This window comes from Oncorhynchus mykiss, chromosome 20 (assembly GCF_013265735.2).
Source record: "Oncorhynchus mykiss isolate Arlee chromosome 20, USDA_OmykA_1.1, whole genome shotgun sequence".
Classification (NCBI taxonomy): Eukaryota; Metazoa; Chordata; class Actinopteri; order Salmoniformes; family Salmonidae; genus Oncorhynchus; species Oncorhynchus mykiss.
Window position 1 is genome coordinate 46372011 of NC_048584.1, and position 19689 is coordinate 46391699.

Below are 19689 nucleotides of genomic sequence, written 5' to 3' on the forward strand. Positions count from 1 at the left end.
ACTACAGAGGGAGTTTACCTGCTGGTGGTGAAGGAGACCAGACTACAGAGGTAAAGAGGGAGTTTACCTGCTGGTGGTGAAGGAGACCAGACTACAGAGGGAGTTTACCTGCTAGTGGTGAAGGAGACCAGACTACAGAGGTAAAGAGGGAGTTTACCTGCTGGTGGTGAAGGAGACCAGACTACAGAGGTAAAGAGGGAGTTTACCTGCTGATGGTGAAGGAGACCAGACTACAGAGGTAAAGAGGGAGTTTACCTGCTGGTGGTGAAGGAGACCAGACTACAGAGGTAAAGAGGGAGTTTACCTGCTGGTGGGAAAGGAGACCAGACTACAGAGGTAAAGATGGAGTTTACCTGCTGGTGGTGAAGGGGAACAGACTACAGAGGTAAAGAGGGAGTTTACCTGCTGGTGGTGAAGGGGACCAGACTACAGAGGTAAATAGGGAGTTTACCTGCTGGTGGTGAAGGAGACCAGACTACAAAGGGAGTTTACCTGCTGGTGTTGAAGGAGACCAGACTACAGAGGGAGTTTACCTGCTGGTGGTGAAGGAGACCAGACTATAGAGGTAAAGAGGGAGTTTACCTGCTGTTGGTGAAGGAGACCAGACTACAGAGGTAAAGATGGAGTTTACCTGCTGGTGGTGAAGGAGACCAGACTACAGAGGTAAAGAGGGAGTTTACCTGCTGGTGGTGAAGGAGACCAGACTACAGAGGTGAAGAGGGAGTTTACCTGCTGATGGTGAAGGAGACCAGACTACAGAGGTAAAGAGGGAGTTTACCTGCTGGTGGTGAAGGAGACCAGACTATAGAGGTAAAGAGGGAGTTTACCTGCTGGTGGTGAAGGAGACCAGACTACAGAGGTAAAGAGGGAGTTTACCTGCTGGTGGTGAAGGAGACCAGACTACAGAGGTAAAGAGGGAGTTTACCTGCTGGTGGTGAAGGAGACCAGACTACAGAGGTAAAGAGGGAGTTTACCTGCTGGTGGTGAAGGAGACCAGACAACAGAGGTAAAGAGGGAGTTTACCTGCTGGTGGTGAAGGGGACCACACTACAGAGGTAAAGAGGGAGTTTACCTGCTGGTGGTGAAGGAGACCAGACTACAGAGGGAGTTTACCTGCTGGTGGTGAAGGAGACCAGACTACAGAGGTAAAGAGGGAGTTTACCTGCTGGTGGTGAAGGGGAACAGACTACAGAGGTAAAAAGGGAGTTTACCTGCTGGTGGTGAAGGAGACCAGACTACAGAGGTAAAGAGGGAGTTTACCTGCTGGTGGTGAAGGAGACCAGACTACAGAGGTAAAGAAGGAGTTTACCTGCTGGTGGTGAAGGAGACCAGACTACAGAGGTAAAGAGGGAGTTTACCTGCTGGTGGTGAAGGAGACCAGACTACAGAGGGAGTTTACCTGCTGGTGGTGAAGGAGACCAGACTACAGAGGTAAAGAGGGAGTTTACCTGCTGGTGGTGAAGGAGACCAGACTACAGAGGTAAAGAGGGAGTTTACCTGCTGATGGTGAAGGAGACCAGACAACAAAGGTAAATAGGGAGTTTACCTGCTGTTGGTGAAGGAGACCAGACTACAGAGGTAAAGAGGGAGTTTACCTGCTGGTGGTGAAGGAGACCAGACTACAGAGGTAAAGAGGGCGTTTACCTGCTGGTGGGAAAGGAGACCAGACTACAGAGGTAAAGAGGGAGTTTACCTGCTGGTGGTGAAGGGGAACAGACTACAGAGGTAAAGAGGGAGTTTACCTGCTGGTGGTGAAGGAGACCAGACTACAGAGGCAAAGAGGGAGTTTACCTGCTGGTGGTGAAGGAGACCAGACTACAGAGGTAAAGAGGGAGTTTACCTGTTGGTGGTGAAGGAGACCAGACTACAGAGGGAGTTTACCTGCTGGTGGTGAAGGAGACCAGACTACAGAGGGAGTTTACCTGCTGGTGGTGAAGGAGACCAGACTACAGAGGTAAAGAGGGAGTTTACCTGTTGGTGGTGAAGGAGACCAGACTACAGAGGTAAATAGGGAGTTTACCTGCTGGTGGTGAAGGAGACCAGACTACAGAGGTAAAGAGGGAGTTTACCTGCTGGTGGTGAAGGCGAACAGACTACAGAGGTAAAGAGGGAGTTTACCTGCTGGTGGTGAAGGGGAACAGACTACAGAGGTAAAGAGGGAGTTTACCTGCTGGTGGTGAAGGGGAACAGACTACAGAGGTAAAGAGGGAGTTTACCTGCTGGTGGTGAAGGAGACCAGACTACAGAGGTACAGAGGGAGTTTACCTGCTGGTGGTGAAGGAGACCAGAATACAGAGGCAAAGAGGGAGTTTTCCTGCTGGTGGTGAAGGAGACCAGACTACAGAGGTAAAGAGGGAGTTTACCTGTTGGTGGTGAAGGAGACCAGACTACAGAGGGAGTTTACCTGCTGGTGGTGAAGGAGACTAGACTACAGAGGTAAAGAGGGAGTGTACCTGCTGGTGGTGAAGGAGATCATACTACTGAGGTAAAGAGGGAGTTTACCTGCTGGTGGTGAAGGAGACCAGACTACAGAGGGAGTTTACCTGCTGGTGGTGAAGGAGACCAGACTACAGAGGTAAAGAGGGAGTTTACCTGCTGGTGGTGAAGGAGACCAGACTACAGAGGTAAAGAGGGAGTTTACCTGCTGGTGGTGAAGGAGACCAGAATACAGAGGTAAAGAGGGAGTTTACCTACTGGTGGTGAAGGAGACCAGACTACAGAGGTAAAGAGGGAGTTTACCTGCTGGTGGTGAAGGAGACCAGACTACAGAGGTAAAGAGGGAGTTTACCTGCTGGTGGTTATGGAGACCAGACTACAGAGGTAAAGAGGGAGTTTACCTGCTGGTGGTGAAGGAGACCAGACTACAGAGGTAAAGAGGGAGTTTACCTGCTGGTGGTGAAGGAGACCAGACTACAGAGGGAGTTTACCTGCTGGTGGTGAAGGAGACCAGACTACAGAGGTAAAGAGGGAGTTTACCTGCTAGTGGTGAAGGAGACCAGACTACAGAGGTTAAGAGGGAGTTTACCTGCTGGTGGTGAAGGAGACCAGACTACAGAGGGAGTTTACCTGCTGGTGGGGAGGGAGACCAGACTACAGAGGTAAAGAGGGAGTTTACCTGCTGACGTGGAATGAGACCAGACTACAGAGGTAAAGAGGGAGTTTACCTGCTGGTGGTGAAGGAGACCAGACTACAGAGGGAGTTTACCTGCTGGTGGTGAAGGAGACCAGACTACAGAGGTAAAGAGGGAGTTTACCTGCTAGTGGTGAAGGAGACCAGACTACAGAGGTTAAGAGGGAGTTTACCTGCTGGTGGTGAAGGAGACCAGACTACAGAGGTAAAGAGGGAGTTTACCTGCTGATGGTGAAGGAGACCAGACAACAAAGGTAAATAGGGAGTTTACCTGCTGTTTTTGAAGAAGACCAGACTACAGAGGTAAAGAGGGAGTTTACCTGCTGGTGGTGAAGGAGACCAGGCTACAGAGGTAAAGAGTGAGTTTACCTGCTGGTGGGAAATGAGACCAGACTACAGAGGTAAAGAGGGAGTTTACCTGCTGATGGGGAAGGAGACCAGACTACAGAGGTAAAGAGGGAGTTTACCTGCTGGTGGTGAAGGAGACCAGACTACAGAGGGAGTTTACCTGCTGGTGGTGAAGGAGACCAGACTACAGAGGGAGTTTACCTGCTGGTGGTGAAGGAGACCAGACTACAGAGGTAAAGAGGGAGTTTACCTGTTGGTGGTGAAGGAGACCAGACTACAGAGGTAAATAGGGAGTTTACCTGCTGGTGGTGAAGGAGACCAGACTACAGCGGTAAAGAGGGAGTTTACCTGCTGGTGGTGAAGGGGAACAGAGTACAGAGGTATAGAGGGAGTTTACCTGCTGGTGGTGAAGGAGACCAGACTACAGAGGGAGTTTACCTGCTGGTGGTGAAGGAGACCAGACTACAGAGGTAATGAGGGAGTTTACCTGCTGGTGGTGAAGGAGACCAGACTACAGAGGGAGTTTACCTGCTGGTGGTGAAGGAGACCAGACTACAGAGGTAATGAGGGAGTTTACCTGCTGGTGGTGAGGGAGACCAGACTACAGAGGTAATGAGGGAGTTTACCTGCTGGTGGTGAAGGAGACCAGACTACAGAGGTAAAGAGGGAGTTTACCTGCTGGTGGTGAGGGAGACCAGACTACAGAGGTAAAGATGTAGTTTACCTGCTGGTGGTGAAGGAGACCAGACTACAGAGGTAAAGAGGGAGTTTACCTGCTGGTGGTGAAGGAGACCAGACTACAGAGGTAAAGAGGGAGTTTACCTGCTGGTGGTGAAGGAGACCAGACTACAGAGGTAAAGAGGGAGTTTACCTGCTGGTGGGGAAGGAGACCAGACTACAGAGGTAAAGAGGGAGTTTACCTGCTGGTGGTGAAGGAGACCAGACTACAGAGGTACAGAGGGAGTTTACCCAAAAGGGCTTTGAAGATAGACACATACACATGTATCTTTGTGTATATAAAGTGAATTCCAACCCACATTTGGTACAATGTGCAATGTTGGGTGAGTGACTTTGCATTTGTAATAAAGAGCAAGGATGCATGATAAACAGAGTCCAGTCTCTGTAAAACAGAGGAGCTTACATGATAAACAGAGTCCAGTAATGGATCCCCACTAGTTCCTGCCAAGGCAGTAGCTACTCGTATTGGGGTTTATTATGGATCCCCATTAGTTCCTACCAAGGCAGCAGCTACTCTTCCTGGGGATTATTATGGATCCCCATTCATTCCTGCCAAGGCAGCAGCTACTCTTCCTGGGATTTAATATGGATCCCCATTAGTTCCTGTCAAGGCAGCAGCAACTCTTCCTGGGGTTTATTATGGATCCCCATTAGTTAATTTCAAGGCAGCAGCTACTCTTCCTGAGGGTTTATTATGGATCCCCATTAGTTCCTGTCAAGGCAGCAGCTACTCTTCCTGAGTGTTTATTATGGATCCCCATTAGTTCCTGCCAAGGCAGCAACTACTCTTCCTGAGTGTTTATTATGGATCCCTATTAGTTCCTGCCAAGGCAGCAACTACTCTTCCTGAGTGTTTATTATGGATCCCTATTAGTTCCTGCCAAGGCAGCAGCTACTCTTCCTGGGGTTTAATATGGATTCCTTTTAGTTCCTGCCAAGGCAGCAGTTTTTTTTTTTATTTTTTTTTTTATTTCACCTTTATTTAACCAGGTGGCTAGTTGAGAACAAGTTCTCATTTGCAACTGCGACCTGGCCAAGATAAAGCATAGCAGTATGAGCAGACAACACAGAGTTACACATGGAGTAAACAATTAACAAGTCAATAACACAGTAGAAAAACAAAGGGGGGAGTCTATATACAATGTGTGCAAAAGGCATGAGGTAGGCGAATAATTACAAGTTACTTCCTGAGGGTTTATTATGGATCCCCATTAGTTCCTGTCAAGGCAGCAGCTACTCTTCCTGGGGTTTAATATGGATTCCTTTTAGTTCCTGCCAAGGCAGCAGTTACTCTTCCTGGGGTTTCTTATGGATCCCCATTAGTTCATGCCAAGGCAGCAGCTACTCTTCCTGGGGTTTATTATGGATCCCCATTTGTTCATGCCAAGGCAGCAGCTACTCTTCCTTGGGTTTCTTATGGATCCCCATTAGTTCCTGCCAAGGCAGCAGCTACTCTTCCTTGGGTTTCTTATGGATCCCCATTAGTTCCTGCCAAGGCAGCAGCTACTCTTCCTTGGGTTTATTATGGATCCCCATTAGTTCCTGCCAAGGCAGCAGCTACTCTTCCTGGGGTTTATTATGGATCCCCATTAGTTAATTTCAAGGCAGCAGCTACTCTTCCTGAGGGTTTATTATGGATCCCCATTAGTTCCTGTCAAGGCAGCAGCTACTCTTCCTGAGTGTTTATTATGGATCCCCATTAGTTCCTGCCAAGGCAGCAACTACTCTTCCTGAGTGTTTATTATGGATCCCTATTAGTTCCTGCCAAGGCAGCAACTACTCTTCCTGAGTGTTTATTATGGATCCCTATTAGTTCCTGCCAAGGCAGCAGCTACTCTTCCTGGGGTTTAATATGGATTCCTTTTAGTTCCTGCCAAGGCAGCAGTTACTCTTCCTGGGGTTTCTTATGGATCCCCATTAGTTCATGCCAAGGCAGCAGCTACTCTTCCTGGGGTTTATTATGGATCCCCATTTGTTCATGCCAAGGCAGCAGCTACTCTTCCTTGGGTTTCTTATGGATCCCCATTAGTTCCTGCCAAGGCAGCAGCTACTCTTCCTTGGGTTTCTTATGGATCCCCATTAGTTCCTGCCAAGGCAGCAGCTACTCTTCCTGGGGTTTATTATGGATCCCCATTAGTTCATGCCAAGGCAGCAGCTACTCTTCCTGCGGTCCAAACATATTGAAGCACTTACATTACATATAAAACAAGAGATTAAACAGTATGACATATGACATTATTACACCACGACATATCTACAATACAAAATGTTTAATACCACCATACAAAAGTATTACAATGAATGCGTATGCATCTGTCTGTACCTTTGTGTGTGTGTGTCTTCACAGTCCCCGCTGTTTTTTAAATCTGTTTCTACTGCTTGCATCAGTTACCTGATATGGAACAGAGTTCCACGTAGTCATGGCTCTATGTAGTACTGTGGAATAGAGTACCATGTAGTCATGGCTCTATGTAGTACTGTGGAATAGAGTACCATGTAGTCATGGCTCTATGTAGTACTGTGGAATAGAGTTCCATGTAGTCATGGCTCTATGTAGTACTGTGGAATAGAGTTCCATGTAGTCATGGCTCTATGTAGTACTGTGGAACAGAGTACCATGTAGTCATGGCTCTATGTAGTACTGTGGAATAGAGTACCATGTAGTCATGGCTCTATGTAGTACTGTGGAATAGAGTTCCATGTAGTCATGGCTCTATGTAGTACTGTGGAACAGAGTACCATGTAGTCATGGCTCTATGTAGTACTGTGGAACAGAGTACCATGTAGTCATGGCTCTATGTAGTACTGTGCACCTCCCATAGTCTGTTCTGGACTTGGGGACTGTGAAGAGACCTCTGGTGGCATGTCTTGTGGGTGGGGTATGCTTGGGTGTCTGAGCTGTGTGCTAGTAGTTAAAACAGACAGCTTGGTGCATTCAACATAAACCTCTCATAAATACAAGTTGTGATGAAGTCAATCTCTCCTCCACTTTGAGGAGAGAAGAACGCAGGTCACAGAAAAAGTTAGTTTTATTTTCAGTGAGACAATTGCAATGCCAATGACACAACAGGATGGCTTTCCAAGAGGTGTTGAGTGTTCCTGAAGGCTCTCTTCTTAGTCCTTACTTAAATTTGCTTGAAAATCAAAGACAAGGTTTGAACATTGCTGTCTATCAATGATTCCCAACGCAGTTTTCTGAGCTTGAGCAATTTTGACAAAAACTAAGGATACGTGTTGCCCTAAGAGTTGTGCAAAGTTGGTAAAATCTTATTCAAAATGTGTGTCCCCATGAGTGACAGAACACTGAGCCTATCACGGGTCAACTAGAGAACATAACCAACCCTTGCGCTCCGCGTTTTCCGCTGGCTGCCCCTCCACCACAGGAAGCCCTGAGCGAGGCTGAAACACCTGCATGTTGGAGCTGCCTTACTCAACAAAGAGTCTTGTCTTTATTATTTATACGTCTTTATTAACTCTTTCTTTTGTACATTGTTTACAAACTGATATGTGATAAAATAACATAAAAAAAGGCAAAACATATATATTGTTTTTGCTAAACAGGTGTGGCACTGATGGTACATACAGCATTGAAACATTACCATACAGCGATTCACTGTAGTTTAATATACATGGTAATCAGTGGCGATTTTAGAATGTAAATCTTGGTAGGGCAAACTCCCAAAAAATTGTTTTAGATGCATGCCAGCAAAGCCACTACACAACACAACACTAAACAATGCATTAATTACACTATAACGGTGACAAACAGTGCCCACAAACTGTTAGGGCCTACATGGAGCTGTTAGGGCCTACATAAAGCTGTTAGGGCCTACATGGAGCTGTCAGGGCCTACATAAAGCTGTTAGGGCCTACATAAAGCTGTTAGGGCCTACATAAAGCTGTTAGGGCCTACATAAAGCTGTTAGGGCCTACATAAAGCTATTAGGGACTACATAAAGCTGTTAGGGCCTACGTAGAGCTGTTAGGGCCGACATAAAGCTGTCAGGGTCTACGTAGAGCTGTTAGGGCCTACATAAAGCTGTTAGGGACTACATAGAGCTATTTGGGACTAGGTAGAGCTGTTAGGGCCTACATAAAGCTGTTAGGGACTACGTAGAGCTGTTAGGGACTACGTAGAGCTGTTGGGGACTACGTAGAGCTGTTGGGGACTACGTAGAGCTGTTGGGGACTACGTAGAGCTGTTGGGGACTACCTTGTAGCTGTTAGGGACTACATAAAGCTGTTAGGGCCTACATAAAGCTGTTAGGGTCTACATAAAGCTGTTAGGGCCTACATAAAGCTGTTAGGGACTACATAAAGCTGTTAGGGACTACATAGAGCTGTCAGGGCCTACATAAAGCTGTCAGGGCCTACACAATGCTGTTAGGGACTACGTAGAGCTGTTAGGGCCTACATAAAGCTGTCCCAAGAGGCTTTGGAACATTACCAGAGATTCAACATAATTCTTCGACATTTGCACTTCAAGTGGCCTTAAATTAAAACGGATTCTCTAAATAAAAAAAGAAGAAGATATATTATGCATCTCCACAATGTCCAGGAAGTTCTTAATCATACAGTCAAATATATACAAACTGTATGTTAAAATAACTGTGTGTGAGTCCCTGACTGACAGGCAAAGAAGCTATGAATGGGTCAGAGGTTCACCAATCAGGGCCTTGATAGGGCCTGGGGGGGGGCATTTCTTTGGGAACAACGGGGGGGGGGACATTGCTTTGGGAACGGCGGGGGGGGGGGACATTGCTTTGGGAACGGCGGGGGGGGACATTGCTTTGGGAACGGGGGGGGGGGGGGGGGGCATTGCTTTGGGAACGGCGGGGGGGTGGACATTTCTTTGGGAACGGCGGGGGGGGGGGGGGGGGGAGAATTTCTTTGGGAACAGCGGGGGGTGGACATTTCTTTGGGAACGGCGGGGGGGGGGACATTTCTTTGGGAACGGCGAGGGGGGACATTTCTTTGGGAACGGCGACAACTGATACACAGAAATGTTCTTGCAACGTTCCCATGAAACGTTTCTAGAACATTAATATTCTGTATTCTGAGAACGTTGTAACCATGTTCTAGATAGGTTCTGTTTTACATTAAGTGAATGTTAATGTCAAATTGTAACACCAAAACATGCTATTAAAGGTTCTCAGAAGGTTTTTTGTTAACATAGATATAATGTTCCCCTAACTAACAGAGAACTGGACACTCAAACAAAAGGGTAACACTTGTGGGGAACCCTATAAAAACATTATTTCTCCCTATGGTTAGCTGGGTTCATGTCCATCGTGGACTACTAACACCCCTCGTGGACTACTAACACCCGTCGTGGACTACTAGCACCCCTCGTGGACTACTAGCACCCCTCGTGGACTACTAGCAATCCCCTCGTGGACTACTAGCACCCCTCGGGGACTACTAGCCACCTCGTGGACTACTAGCACCCCTTGTGGACTACTAATACCCATCAGGGACTACTAATACCCATCAGGGACTACTAACACACATCAGGGACTACTAATACCCATCAGGGACTACTAATACCCAACACGGACTACTAACACCCATCAGGGACTACTAATACCCATCAGGGACTACTAACCTACATCAGGGACTACTAATACCCATCAGGGACTACTAACACCCCTCGTGGACTACTAATAATGGACTACTAACACCCATCAGGGACTACTAATACCCATCAGGGACTACTAACACCCCTCGTGGACTACTAATAATGGACTACTAACACCCATCAGGGACTACTAATACCCATCAGGGACTACTAACACCCATCAGGGACTACTAACACCCATCAGGGACTACTAACACCCATCAGGGACTACTAATACCCATCAGGGACTACTAACACCCATCAGGGACTACTAATACCCATCAGGGACTACTAATACCCATCAGGGACTACTAACACCCATCAGGGACTACTAACACCCATCAGGGACTACTAATATTATAGAAATGTGGAAGTAGTAAGTGTATGAACTCATGTTCATTTTCCAAAACATGCAGCAAAATTTGATCTGCACAGGCCGCTCAACTCACTCACAAACACCTTGACACCAAACCCTGCAAACGCAACCGCATGCCCACACAGCAGTAATCTTGACAATGTCAAACAAATGGGAAAGCTTTACTGGTGTGTGCGCCTATTAAATTGATTGCCCACACTACTCCGAAGTTCACCCTTTATATTTCTACAAATTGTGGTTTTTCATTCCAGCCCATATTTGAATAAAAAACAACAGATTTTGCATTTCCTAATTATGAACCTACATGTTCATGTGTTACTATATGGATTAGGAACTTTAGGTATTTTATTGACCTTTCTGTTTGAGCCTCTTAGCCCAACAACAGGCTACTTTGCACTCTGATGGTGGTGAAACATTTTCCAACATAGAGAGAGCCTAAAACCAGTGTCGTTCTTTTTAACATTAACAGACACGTTTTTTGTCTCTTATCTTAAAATGTGAAGTGGGTAATATTCTCACAGCTGACTCCCACTATCCTGGGCAGCTTTTACATTCTCACAGCTGACTCCCACTATCCTGGGCAGCTTTTACATTCTCACAGCTGACTCCCACTATCCTGGGCAGCTTTTACATTCTCACAGCTGACTCCCACTATCCTGGGCAGCTTTTACATTCTCACAGCTGACTCCCACTATCCTGGGCAGCTTTTATATTCTCACAGCTGACTCCCACTATCCTGGGCAGCTTTTATATTCTCACAGCTGACTCCCACTATCCTGGGCAGCTGTGGTTAGGAGTTGCTGATGTTGTTGTTTTTGATGTTTTCAGATTTTTCTGGTCACTGTGACAGGGGTTCTTCCCAATCCTGGTTCCATACTGACCACCCAGTCTCCTCCAGGAGCTGTCCTCCTTCTCAATGACCACCCTGCGATCTGACTGCTGTCTCCTCCAGGAGCTGTCTTCCTTCTCAATGACCACCCTGCGATCTGACTGCTGTCTCCTCCAGGAGCTGTCCTCCTTCTCAATGACCACTCTGCGATCTGACTGGTGTCTCCTCCAGGAGCTGTCCACCTCCTCAGGGCTTCCAGAGATGGAGATCTTCCTGATGGATCTGGATGCAGCGGTGGGAGAGACAGACACGGGAGAGACAGACATGAGAGAGACGGCGTTCTGATTGGAGATGTTAGTGAGAGAGACATACACGGGAGAGAAAGACACAGGAGACACAGACACGGGATACACAGACAAGACATGGGAGACACAGACACGGGAGACAGACAATGCAAGGGAGACAGACACGGGAGACACAGACACAGACACGGAGAGACAGACACGGGAGAGACAAAGACACGGGAGAGACAGACATGAGAGAGGCAAAGACACGGTAGAAACAAAGACATGAGAGAGACAAAGACACGTTAGAAACAAAGACACGGGAGAAACAAAGACATGGGAGAGACAGACACGGGAGAGACAGACACGGGAAAGACAGCATTCTGATTGGAGATGGTAGTGAGAGAGAGACACGGGAGAGACAGACACAGTAGAGACGGCGTTCTGATTGGAGATGGTAGTGAGAGAGACAGACACAGGAGACGCAGACATGGGAGACACAGACATGGACATGGGAGAGATGGACACAGACAAGGGAGAGACAGACACGGGAGAGACAGACAGACACGGGAGAGACAGACACGGGAGAGACAGACAGACACGGGAGAGACAGACAGACACGGGAGAGACAAAGACAAACACGGGAGAGACAGACAGACACGGGAGAGACAGACACGGGAGAGACAGACAGACACGGGAGAGACAGACAGACACGGGAGAGACAAAGACAAACACGGGAGAGACAAAGACACGGGAGAGACAAAGACACGGGAGAGACAAAGACACGGGGGATACAGACAGACACGGGAGAGACAGACAGACAGACACGGGAGAGACAGACCGACACGGGAGAGACAGACAGACACAGGGGGATACAGACACGGGAGAGACAGACACGGAAGAGACAAAGACACGGGAGAGACAAAGACATGGGAGAGACAGACAGACACAGGGGATACAGACAGACACGGGAGAGACAGACAGACACGGGCGAGACAGACAGACACGGGCGAGACAGACAGACACGGGAGAGACAGACAGACACAGGAGAGACAGACAGACACGGGAGAGACAGACAGACACGGGAGAGACAAAGACACGGGAGATACAAAGACACGGGAGAGACAGACAGACACGGGAGAGACAGACAGACAGAGGAGAGACAGACACGGGAGAGACAGACAGACATGGAAGAGACAGACAGACACGGGAGAGACAGACAGACACGGGAGAGACAGACAGACACGGGAGAGAAAGACAGACAGAGGAGAGACAGACACGGGAGAGACAGGATGCTAGGAATGAGGGGTGGTCTGTTTGGCAAGGGGCTTGATGTACCGGACCAGGGCCGCTAGGGGCGAAAGGCTTGATGTACGGGACCAGTGGTGCTAGGGGCTTGATGTACGGGACCAAGGGTGCTAGGGGCTTGATGTACGGGACCAGGGGTGCTAGGGGCTTGATGTACAGGACCAGGGGTGCTAGGGGCTTGATGTATGGGACCAGGGGTGCTAGGGGCTTGTTGTACGGGACCAGGGGTGCTAGGGGCTTGATGTACGGGACCAGGGGCGCTAGGTGCGCTAGGGGCGAAAGGCTTGATGTATGGGACCAGGGGCACTAGGGGCGCTAGGGGTGAAAGGCTTGATGTACGGGACCAGGGGCGCTAGGGGCGCTAGGGGTGAAAGGCTTGATGTACGGGGCCAGGGTTGCTAGGGGTGAAAGCCTTGATGTACGGGACCAGGGGCGCTAGCGGCGAAAGGCTTGATGTATGGGACCAGGGTTGCTAGGGGTGAAAGGCTTGATGTACGGGACCAGGGGCGCTAGGGGCGCTAGGGGTGAAAGGCTTGATGTACGGGACGAGGGGTGCTAGGGGCGCTAGGGGTGAAAGGCTTGATGTACAGGGTCAGGGTTGCTAGGGGTGAAAGGCTTGATGTACGGGACCAGGGTTGCTAGGGGCTTGATGTACCGGACCAGGGTTGCTAGGGGCGCTAGGGGTGAAAGGCTTGATGTACGGGACCAGGGGCGCTAGGGGCGCTAGGGGTGAAAGGCTTGATGTACGGGACCAGGGGCGCTAGGGGCGCTAGGGGTGAAAGGCTTGATGTACGGGGCCAGGGTTGCTAGGGGTGAAAGGCTTGATGTACGGGGCCAGGGTTGCTAGGAGTGAAAGGCTTGATGTACGGAACCAGGGGCGATAGCGGCGCTAGGGGTGAAAGGCTTGATGTACGGGGCCAGGGTTGCTAGGGGTGAAAGGCTTGATGTACGGGACCAGGGTTGCTAGGGTCTTGATGTACCGGACCAGGGTTGCTAGGGGCGCTGGGGGTGAAAGGCTTGATGTACGGGACCAGGGGCGCTAGGGGCTTGATGTACAGGACCAGGGTTGCTAGGGGTGAAAGGCTTGATGTATGGGACCAGGGGCGCTAGGGGCGCTAGGGGCGAAAGACTTGATGTATGGGACCAGGGGCGCTAGGGGCGAAAGGCTTGATGTATGGGAACAGGGGCGCTAGGGGTGAAAGGCTTGATGTACGGGACCAGGGGTGCTAGGGGCGAAAGGCTTGATGTACGGGACCAGGGGTGCTAGGGGCGCTAGGGGTGAAAGGCTTGATGTACGGGACCAGGGGCGCTAGGGGTGAAAAGCTTGATGTACGGGACCAGGGGCGCTAGGGGTGAAAGGCTTGATGTACGGGGCCAGGGGCGCTAGTGGCGCTAGGGGTGAAAGGCTTGATGTACGGGACCAGGGGCACTAGGGGCGCTAGGGGTGAAAGGCTTGATGTACGGAGCCAGGGTTGCTAGGGGTGAAAGGCTTGATGTACGGGACCAGGGGCGCTAGCGGCGAAAGGCTTGATGTACGGGGCCAGGGTTGCTAGGGGTGAAAGGCTTGATGTACGGTACCAGGGGCGCTAGCGGCGAAAGGCTTGATGTACGGGGCAAGGGTTGCTAGGGGTGAAAGGCTTGATGTACGGGACCAGGGGCGCTAGGGGCGCTAGGGGTGAAAGGCTTGATGTACGGGGCCAGGGTTGCTAGGGGTGAAAGGCTTGATGTATGGGACCAGGGGTGCTAGGGGTGAAAGGCTTGATGTACGGGACCAGGGGTGCTAGGGGCGAAAGGCTTGACGTATGGGACCAGGGGTGCTAGGGGCAAAAGGCTTGATGTATGGGACCAGGTGTGCTAGGGGCGAAAGGTTTGATGTATGGGACCAGGGGTGCTAGGGGCGCTAGGAGTGAAAGGCTTGATATACGGGACCAGGGGTGCTAGGGGCTTGATGTACGGGACCAGGGGTGCTAGGGGCGAAAGGTTTGATATACGGGACCAGGGGTGCTAGGGCCGAAAGGCTTGATGTACGGGACCAGGGGTGCTAGGGGCGAAAGGCTTGATGTATGGGACCAGGGGTGCTAGGGGCGAAAGGCTTGATGTATGGGACCAGGGGCGCTAGGGGCGAAAAGCTTGATGTACGGGACCAGGGGTGCTATTGGCGCTAGGGGTGAAAGGCTTGATGTACAGGACCAGGGGCGCTAGGGGCGCTAGGGGTGAAAGGCTTGATGTACGGGGCCAGGGGAGCTAGGGGTGAAAGGCTTGATGTACGGGACCAGGGGCGCTAGGGGCGCTAGGGGTGAAAGGCTTGATGTACGGGACCAGGGGCACTAGGGGCGCTAGGGGTGAAAGGCTTGATGTACGGGGCCAGGGTTGCTAGGGGTGAAAGGCTTGATGTACGGGAGCAGGGGCGCTAGCGGCGAAAGGCTTGATGTACGGGGCCAGGGTTGCTAGGGGTGAAAGGCTTGATGTACGGGACCAGGGGCGCTAGCGGCGAAAGGCTTGATGTACGGGGCCAGGGTTGCTAGGGGTGAAAGGCTTGATGTACGGGACCAGGGGCGCTAGGGGCGCTAGGGGTGAAAGGCTTGATGTACGGGGCCAGGGTTGCTAGGGGTGAAAGGCTTGATGTATGGGACCAGGGGTGCTAGGGGCGAAAGGCTTGATGTACGGGACCAGGGGTGCTAGGGGCGAAAGGCTTGATGTATGGGACCAGGGGTGCTAGGGGCGAAAGGCTTGATGTATGGGACCAGGTGTGCTAGGGGCGAAAGGTTTGATGTATGGGACCAGGGGTGCTAGGGGCGCTAGGAGTGAAAGGCTTGATATACGGGACCAGGGGTGCTAGGGGCTTGATGTACGGGACCAGGGGTGCTAGGGGCGAAAGGTTGGATATACGGGACCAGGGGTGCTAGGGGCGAAAGGCTTGATGTACGGGGCCAGGGTTGCTAGGGGTGAAAGGCTTGATGTACGGGACCAGGGGCGCTAGCGGCGAAAGGCTTGATGTACGGGGCCAGGGTTGCTAGGGGTGAAAGGCTTGATGTACGGGACCAGGGGCGCTAGGGGCGCTAGGGGTGAAAGGCTTGATGTATGGGGCCAGGGTTGCTAGGGGTGAAAGGCTTGATGTATGGGACCAGGGGTGCTAGGGGCGAAAGGCTTGATGTATGGGACCAGGGGTGCTAGGGGCGAAAGGCTTGATGTATGGGACCAGGGGTGCTAGGGGCGAAAGGCTTGATGTATGGGACCAGGGGTGCTAGGGGCAAAAGGTTTGATGTATGGGACCAGGGGTGCTAGGGGCGCTAGGAGTGAAAGGCTTGATATACGGGACCAGGGGTGCTAGGGGCTTGATGTACGGGACCAGAGGTGCTAGGGGCGAAAGGTTTGATATACGGGACCAGGGGTGCTAGGGGCGAAAGGCTTGATATACGGGACCAGGGGTGCTAGGGGCACTAGGGGTGAAAGGCTTGATGTACGGGACCAGGGGTGCTAGGGGCGAAAGGTTTGATATACGGGACCAGGGGTGCTAGGGGCGAAAGGCTTGATATACGGGACCAGGGGTGCTAGGGGCGAAAGGCTTGATATACGGGACCAGGGGGGCTAGGGGCGAAAGGCTTGATATTCGGGACCAGGGGGCGCTAGGAGCGCTATACGAGGAGCAGCCACACATACCTGCACCTGGCTGAGGTAGAGGGAGACTTGATCTGCAGGGTGATATTATCCAGAGTCCCACTCTGGTAGGAGTCACGGAAGTCTGGACCTGGTCCAGAGACAGACAGCCTGGTCCCGATGGTGAAAGGTCGGACCTCCCTGACGATGCTTTCTGACGTGGTAAGCACCAACCCAGCGGTACGAAACAGTCCGATATGTAAACATATAGTCTCATTCACCTGAATCTGGGCGCTTTTCTCTCTAGTCAGAAAAATACTACTGTCCAAGTAAGCTCTAATGAAAAGTCTGAAACCCCCCCCTCCCTCTCTTGTTCCCTCTCTTGTTCTCTCTCTCCGTCCGGCAGTAAACAAGTGGAGTTTGAGTGAACAGAAAGGAAAGTGGAGAGAGCTCAGTAGAGAGAGCTTCCTCTCTTCCCAAGTCTCTCTTGTTCTCTTGTTCTCGTTCTCTCTCTTGTTCTCTCTCCCTCTCTTGTTCTCTCTCTCGTCCTCTCTCTTTTTCTTTCTGAAGAGGAAGGAAAGCCAAGAGAGTGACTCAGTGAGAGTCAGCTGCTGGCTGATCCACCTTCTTGTGCATGTTAAGGAGACACAGCACACAGCCCAGGATGGCTTCTTTAGACTCCTGAGAGCTGATCCTGTCCCAGACGTATCTCAGCGCGGCTCCCACGTGGCTGAAGGTTGAGGACAGAGTCCTCCTGAGAAACTGGAGCAGGGATCCTATCAGTCTACTGGAGAGGAGGGTTCTGAGCAGGAGGAACACTGCAGGCATAATGCTGCTGAAACACCCTGACACACAGAGATAGATGAGAAGGAGGAAAACAGAAGGGAAGTAGAGGAAGGGGAAAAGAGCACAGGAATGGAGTGCGTCTTACTCTTCTCTCTCTCTCTCTCTCTCGCAGGGATTCTCTCTCTCTCGCAGGGATTCTCTCTCTCTCGCAGGGATTCTCTCTCTCTCGCAGGGATTCTCTCTCTCTCGCAGGGATTCTCTCTCTCGCAGGGATTCTCTCTCTTGCAGGGATTCTCTCTCTTGCAGGGATTCTCTCTCTTGCAGGGATTCTCTCTCTCGCAGGGATTCTCTCCCTCTCTCGCAGGGATTCTCTCTCTCTCGCAGGGATTCTCTCTCTCTCGCAGGGATTCTCTCTCTCTCGCAGGGATTCTCTCTCTCGCAGGGATTCTCTCTCTCGCAGGGATTCTCTCTCGCAGGGATTCTCTCTCTTGCAGGGATTCTCTCTCACAGGGATTCTCTCTCTTGCAGGGATTCTCTCTCGCAGGGATTTTCTCTCTTGCAGGGATTCTCTCTCGCAGGGATTTTCTCTCTTGCAGGGATTCTCTCTCTCGCAGGGATTCTCTCCCTCTCTCGCAGGGATTCTCTCTCTCGCAGGGATTCTCTCCCTCTCTCGCAGGGATTCTCTCTCTTGCAGGGATTCTCTCTCGCGCAGGGATTCTCTCTCTCGCAGGGATTCTTTCTCTCGCAGGGATTCTCTCGCGGTAAAACGAGTCCTACACCTGAAAGGCTTGTAGAATAAAAAGGCTTCAGCGTGAGAGGGTACAGTAGATACAGCATGCCGTTCCTCTGTTCAAGAGTGAATGTGTCAACTCCAGCACTCTGTCTCCCCTCTCCTCTTTTCCAGCTGTCCCCCAGTCACAGGTCCAGGAACAGTTGTCAGGAGGCTGTAGATGTATCAGGAGGCTGTTAGTGGCAGAGACAGCTGCCACTGTGCCTCACTACTTTGTAACATTTGGTCAACGTGAGGACATCACAAAGAGAGCTGGGCTGTTGAACTCGGTGCACTAATCACAGCAGAACAGATATCATGTGAACTTCACTAGCTAGACGGAGTATTCAGTATGGAGTGTGTGAACCGGCATTGTTAGCATCCCTGCCTTTCATTTCATGTGGATTGATTTGAGACTGGTTCAGCCAGCAAGCAGACACTAGCTATCGAACGGCAACACGTTAGCTACAGTACCAATTACACTACCAATTGCACTACCAATTACAGTACCAACATTTCATAAATACTGATTCTACCACCACAAAACAGCTTAGCTAGATGTAGAATCAGGAGGTAAAGTCTTGCTCATGAAGAGAAATGTCAATATTAGCTACAGATTTGTAGTTTTTGGTAAGATCAGACTTGAGGATGGAAGGGGGTTCAGTGGACGGTGTCACCGCGGTAACGTTTTAAAAAAAATGTTACGACAGCATTATCATATTGTAGCCAAACATATTTTTAGCTATCCCATGAGTGGTTGCAAGTTATCAGACAAATCAGTGCAGACAGACATCGCACTGACGTGAGACAATGGAGGCTGTAGATCTACCAGAAATCTGTTAGTGGGAGGATAGTGTTGGGTCTGACCCCCTCTACCCCCTGTCCCTAGATGGTTCGATCAAATCATTGCAGGGGCTGCTGGCAGATGGTCTGGCTATTTGGAATGACAGAAGGGGGACGGGCTGTTGAGTTGACAGCACAGCAGAGGAGAGGAGTGGAGTGGGGCGGGAGTGGAGAGGAGAGGAGTGGAGTGGAGTGGAGTGGAGTGGAGAGGAGAGGAGAGGAGAGGAGAGGAGAGGAGAGGAGAGGAGAGGAGAGGAGAGGAGAGAACAGAGGGTGGGAGGGAGGGAGGGAGGGAGGGAGGGAGGGAGGAGAGGAGAGGAGAGGAGAGGAGAGGAGAGGAGAGGAGAGGAGAGAGGGTGGGAGGAGAGGGAGAGGGTTGGAGGAGAGGGGAGAGGGAGGGAGGAGAGGAGAGGAGTGGGGCGGGAGAGGAGAGGAGAGAGGGTGGGAGGAGAGGGGAGAGGGAGGGAGGAGAGGAGAGGAGAGGAGAGGAGAGGAGAGGAGAGGAGTGGGGCGGGAGAGGACAGGAGAGAGGGAGGGAGGGAGGAGAGGGAGGGAGGAGAGGAGTGGGGCGTGAGAGGAGAGGAGAGAGGGAGGGAGGAGAGGGGAAAGGGAGGGAGGGAGGAGAGGAGAGGAGAGGAGAGGAGAGGAGAGGAGAGGAGAGGAGAGGAGAGGAGAGGGGAGAGGAGGAGAGGAGAGGAGTGGGGCGGGAGAGGAGAGGAGAGGAGAGAGGGAGGGAGGAGAGGGGAGAGGGAGGGAGGAGAGGAGTGGGGAGAGGGAGGAGAGGAGAAAGGGAGGGAGGAGAGGAGAGGAGATGAGAGGGGAGAGGGAGGAGATGAGAGAGGGTGGGAGGAGAGGGGAGAGGGAGGGAGGAGAGGAGTGGGGCGGGAGAGGAGAGGAGAGGAGAGAGGGTGGGAGGAGAGGGGAGAGGAAGGGAGGGAGGGAGGGAGGGAGGGAGGAGAGGGAGGAGAGGAGAGGGGAGAGGGAGGAGAGGAGTGGGGCGGGAGAGGAGAGGGGAGAGGGAGGGAGGGAGGAGAGGGGCGGGAGAGGAGAGAGGGAGGAAGGAG

At 51.3% G+C, this 19689-nt stretch overlaps 1 protein-coding gene across 1 annotated transcript in view; it reads right to left on the reverse strand.

The window, feature by feature from the left end:
- Positions 1–9091: 9091 nt before the first annotated feature.
- The window catches only part of LOC118942023, a 28552-nt gene continuing 17954 nt past the window's right edge, over positions 9092–19689 (reverse strand). The window contains exons 2-4 of the mRNA XM_036955576.1: positions 17016–17072; positions 16291–16851; positions 9092–11320 (exon numbers count right to left, since the gene is read on the reverse strand). Of these exons, the coding sequence (XP_036811471.1) occupies positions 10981–11320; positions 16291–16851; positions 17016–17072 (958 nt within the window). The 3' untranslated portion in view covers positions 9092–10980. The remainder of the gene's footprint in view (positions 11321–16290; positions 16852–17015; positions 17073–19689) is intronic.